The sequence below is a fragment of the Staurois parvus genome, unplaced genomic scaffold (assembly GCF_062004578.1).
Source record: "Staurois parvus isolate SC_StPar_1 unplaced genomic scaffold, SC_StPar_1.0 ptg000154l, whole genome shotgun sequence".
In the NCBI taxonomy this organism is placed as follows: Eukaryota; Metazoa; Chordata; class Amphibia; order Anura; family Ranidae; genus Staurois; species Staurois parvus.
In genome coordinates this window covers 21,127,627-21,133,001 of record NW_028317950.1, presented here as the reverse complement: position 1 = coordinate 21,133,001, position 5,375 = coordinate 21,127,627, and the positions used below count along the sequence as shown (strand labels likewise).

The 5,375-nt window shown below is 42.4% G+C and overlaps 1 protein-coding gene across 1 annotated transcript; it reads left to right on the top strand.

Annotated features, from left to right (window-relative positions):
- Positions 1-878: 878 nt before the first annotated feature.
- Positions 879-5,036, top strand: LOC149463626 (bcl-2-related ovarian killer protein homolog A-like). The gene is made up of 2 exons (XM_089675377.1): positions 879-1,369; positions 4,503-5,036. The coding sequence occupies exons 1-2, from the start codon at positions 911-913 to the stop codon at positions 4,638-4,640; spliced, it is 597 nt and encodes a 198-aa protein (XP_089531503.1). The 5' UTR covers positions 879-910; the 3' UTR covers positions 4,641-5,036.
- Positions 5,037-5,375: the final 339 nt, after the last annotated feature.

Genomic DNA, 5,375 nt, shown 5'->3' with positions numbered 1-5,375 from the left:
TAGTAGATTAAGGGAGAGGAAGACAAAAAGGTAATGGACAGAGGTGAGCTTATTACAGACAGAGCATGCATTCCAGAGTGCACATGAGAAAGGGAGGGTGGTTTTTAGGAGCACGGGGATAGAGATTAAATTGAATGGATTGCGGCTATTCCTGGAGGAAGGAGGGTGCCTGGTGTGGGGGTGAGATAGTGGAGGACCAGGGTTCAGGGCGAAATCCCCAAAGGTTAGGAGAAGGAGGGTGAGGAAAGTAAAGTGGGAGCAAGAATGCATATGAGTGCATATGCCTATCTGTCCTGGTGTTTGGGTCAGCAGGTGAGTAAAGTATCATCAGCAGGAGGAGATGAGAGCAGTAGTAGGGAGATGGTAGCAATGAGGGTAAGATATATAAGCTTTGGGGTAAAGAGAGGAGATTTTGGGAACACAGGATAGTAATATGAAAAGGAGGAGTAGAGGTGGCATTATAAATGGTACATAGAGTGGGAATCAGACTTGTAGGAGATGTTTCCCAGGGTGTTTGTTTGCAGTCCATCCAGCGTGCAGTAGAGTTCTTTGTTGTATCTTCCTGCTGCTTGAGTTGTCCTGCTTTAGTTAAACTGCTGTGTTCAACTGCTGCTTCACACTTCAGCATAAAACACACTCATGCAGAAAACTGCCTCCCATCTGCGACTGATATGCATATTGTATATAGGTTATAGCATTGAAGAACATGTAGTGGAACTCAACTATCTCAATGGGCGCCATGGGCTACAAAGAAGGAGCGATAGGTTCACATGAGGCTCAGAAAACCCAGTTTGACATGCCTACTTTCTATACAGAAGGCCAGGCTCTCTCAGTGCCTCTGTTATTTTTAGTAGCTCATGTCTGTGTCCTAACTTTGAAGGACTATAAATATACTTTAACTGCAAGACACATGGCTGAAGCTAAGCACACAGATCCTGTAGTAAGAGAGGCCTATGAGCTATCCCATGATTATATCCACTATGTGACAGGGAGAACCACAACACCGGCACCTTCTCCAGCGGCCTGTGCATTACGTTTTGCAGGTGATGAGCTTATGGAAAAGTTTCCCATATTTTTCAAGCGTTGGCCTCGAGTTTTTAGAGGTGTTACAGAAGACACAGCCTGTGACCTTCTTATTCAGACCATAGATGACAACATGAGAGAATTCTGGGACAGGCAAACGAGACAGACAGGATATCCACTTGACATACCGTGGAGCACTGTCCTATCTATCTATGTTCTAGCTGGCCAAATGGCCATCCACTGTCAAGAGAATGGGATGGAGAAGGTTCTGGAACCCTTGGCTGAAAGAGTTGGCCACTACATGGAGGAAAATATTTGCCCTGTAATTAAAGCAAAAGATGGATGGGTGAGTATTAGCTGGACTGAGTTAAAGAGAACCTGTCATGTAAAGAGAAATATGATTACTGCTATTGTTGTCTCCCTTCTGAAAATATTTAAGCTTATCCTTCTTTACTGGCTGCATACTTTTTCAAGGTCAGTGATATGCTAACTACTAAAACCAGCCTGATAGCCAAGGCACAAGCATTTTTAGATGGAAGCAACTCTTTTTCTCATAAGTTTCCTTTAAATGTATTTGCACACAAAAATCAGCACAAGGGATGGTACTTACATTTGTGTGTCACTTGTGCTGCTGACTACTGTTTTAGTTGAAATCCAAAGTCCTCTTTACTCCTCAGTGGTCCCTCTTTTTGATCAGATCTTTATAAAAAAAAAAAAATTGTAGTGTAATAATTCTGCATTGTATGAGTAATTGGGGGCACAGCAGAGCTTTGCCTGCATCCAACAAGCAAAAAATGGGTTACTCATCCCAGAAATTTGGGAGGTATGCTGGTGGTCTTGCCTCAAAGGCCGTTGTTTAAGTACTTTTATTTGTGCTCATTTGCTGTCACCCTCTCACAAAGGCCTCTGATGGAGACTACAAGTGACCCTTTGAACACACATAATGCAGGCTTGGTCTGCTGTTGTCATAATCAAGAATTCCTCCCTGAGAAATGATATGTAGCCATTGCTGGAGTGAATGTATGTAGATGGGAAGGAGCCAGGGGCGGACTGACCATTTGAAAACTCAGGCACTGCCCGAGGGCCTGGGGTCAGTAGGGGGCCCCATGAGATGCCCCTGGTACCTTTTTCATAGGCTTTTTTGAGTTTGGGCATGGACACAGGGGCCCCATGATCCCCTATTGCCCGGGGGCCCCATGAGTTGTCAGTCTGCCCCTGGAAGGAGCAGTAAACATTGGATGCAACAAAGGATGAAATGGGGATGAAATCATTTTTTAATTGCTTTAGCATCTATTTATCAATGTTTTCACCCAGGATTCACACCAATTTCACACATTAACCCACTTTTCTTATCTGAATGTTTATATGCAAAATAAGTGAATCTTGCTTTAAACATTGATAAACAGACCCCTAAATTTTTTTCAATTAGGGCTCATGTACACTGCAACTGATAAACTCACGTTTAGGAGCCGTTCAGCGGTTTTTTCAGCAGCCCCTGAACTCCCCCTAATGTTTTCCTATGTGTCCATGTACACTTCATCATTTACAGTCGTTTACAGGCAGTTGAGTTTACAGTTGTTTTTTTGAACACAGAAAACTTGCGTTCAGCAGTAGATTTTATCAGTGTTTCAAACGCAAAATGCTTGTAAACGCTTTTAAACTCTTGTAAACGCAGCTAACTGCGTTTATAGGCGTTTGCGTTTGAAAATTTTTTTTAACTCTTGTATTTCCAGATGCTGTCCAGAGCCTTTTTTCATCATGAAAAATGCACATAAAGAGTTTTCCCAGTACTCAAATAGACCTGGTACACCATACTTTGAGGTTTTGCATAAAAAAAATATGTTAGACACTGTTGCAATAATTTCTGCACAGAAATGAGCTGGAACACATCCAAACACCACAAAAAAAAAGACAGCTAAGCTCAACAAATACTGCTCTCTCTGCTTCTGCTCTCTCTATTTCTCTCAAAATGTCTGAAGTAGTTAATTTTTTACTGTTTTTCAGTGCTTTCTGGGCATTTTGGAAGGTCTCCTGAGGTTATCTTAAAAAAAGCTTCTAAATGCAAACGTGCATAAACGCGATATGCAAACGCTGCTAAACAGACGTTTTTAATCTACTTTTTCCAGCAGTCAGTTTCCATCATTCAGATGTGTCCCATGTACATGGAGCCTTAGTGTTTAATGTGTCTATGTATAAAAAATTAGCTGAATGAATGTGAAGAACATCCACACAACTCCACTGAAACTTGACATGGTTTGTGTAATGTAATTATCACACAAAATCAAAAATTCCATCTAGTGGCCATAATGGGGTATTTGTTTATAAATACCTCCGTCAAGAAAAAAAACCATTATGGCCACCAGATGGCACTTGCAACCATATGAGATATTTATATTACATAGAATACGCCAAGTTTTGTTGGAGTTGTGTGGATGTGTGTCACATTCATTCAGCAATCTTTTTATACATAGTGGTAGAGTAAGGGAATTTTAAGCGTCAAGGGTTACATTAGTGGAGGGTTAAGTGTACAGGGTCAAAATAAGGCACACCTACCAATGTCCGAGATCCCATGGGACTGTCCTTTTTTTGCAGCAAAATCTCAGGGTCTCGTGGGTTTAGGACATACCTGGTGCTGGAACGCTTGATCTAGCACCCAGTACTTGATCTATGCTGGTGGTGATCTCCTGCCTCAAGGGATCTTTACAGTTACTAGCACTGATGTCAGCTAGAAAGGTAGCTGCATGGGGCACAGAGAAGGAATACAGGTAAGGGTCCATTGAACACTAATGCTGAAGTAATACTTGTGGGGGTCAATGCTAGGGAAAGGGTCTAATCAGGGGTGGACTGACCATTTGGAAACTCGGGCAATGCCCGAGGGCCTGGGGTCAGTAGGGGGCCCCATGAGATGCCCCTGGTACCTTTTTCATAGGCTTTTTTGAGTTTGGGCAAGGACTCAGGGGCCCCATGATCCCCTATTGCCCGGGGGCCCCATGAGTTTTCAGTCCGCCCCTGGGTCTAATGCTATGCTGAAAATGAGGACTAATCATGGTGTGGAGGGTGGTTGGGTTGGAATACAATGCTTGGGGTTAATTCTAGCCCCCCATCCCCACTGACCACTAGAAAGGTAGCTGCATGGGGCACAGAGAAGGAATACATGTAAGGGTCCATTGAACACTAATACTGAAGTAATACTTGTGGGGGTCAATGCTAGGGAAGGGGTCTAATGCTATGCTGAAAATGAGGACTAATCATGGTGTGGAGGGTGGTTGGGTTGAAATACAATGCTTGGGGGTAATTCTAGCCCCCCATCCCCACTGACCACCAGTGTGGAGGATGAATTCTTCCTCCCGCTGACACCCTTGCCCACCTGTATCCAGAGGTGCTCTGCCCAAACATTTGCAATCAGCCTAGTCTATATCACAAGGTTTCTGCTTGCTAATGATATTTCAATGTGATCTATTTTTTTTCCCCCTCTCCAGGTGGGTTTCACCAAACGCTTCCAGAAAAAGGAAAATGTTGAGGGCAAAGTATTACAGATCTGCTTTGCTGTTCTCATAACATTGCTGGCTCTACTACTCACTCACTATCTGTGGAAAAGAAAGATGGCGTCACTTTGATCTTTTGCCGCTGGATACATCTGTATGCGGCTCTTGGGTGGATACATGACAGCTCTAGATCTAAGTTGTTAGCACTTCCGCCTGGCAGCACTAGAGTCATTGGTTTGAATCCCACCCACAGCACTACCTGTCTGGAGCTTGCATATTCTCTCTGTGCCTACGTGGGTTTCTCCCACGGGTACTCCGGTTTCCTCCCACACTCCAAAAACATGCTGGTAGGTTAATTGGCTCCTGTCTAAATTGGCTCTAGTATGAATGTGAATTAGGGACCTTAGATTGTACACTCCTTGAGGGCAGGGACTGATGTGGATGTATAATATATATGTAAAGCACTGTGTAAATCGACCGCGCTATATAAATACCTATAATAAATGCATAAATAAACTTTACACAATACCTGGATTTTATTCTATTTTGAAAAACAAAAACCAGCTGCATTTTGTCCATTTTTTAACCAGCTCATTTTCAATTTAACTTTTTGTTAATTATTTATTTTGACAATGCTAATTACACACTTGTTTTTCCTCTACCATCATTACAGTACAACTATAAGGCAGTTATATAATGGCTAATACTATTTTCCTTTAACTGAGCCATGTTTCTCACATGACCTTGTGCTTTCAAATACCTGAAAATCTAGAAATACACACAATAAGTTACTCTAGTTCCACTAATGGAGCAAAATGTAAGGAAACTACTACCAGTAATACTAACAATGAGTTTAATATCATCAAT

Excerpts from the sequence above, each read along its gene's own strand:
- LOC149463626 (XM_089675377.1), top strand. The coding sequence starts at position 911 with ATGGCTGAAGCTAAGCACACAGATCCTGTAGTAAGAGAGGCCTATGAG. Across the intron at positions 1,370-4,502 it reads TTAAAGCAAAAGATGGATGG|GTGGGTTTCACCAAACGCTT; the intron begins GTGAGTATTAGC and ends CCCCCTCTCCAG.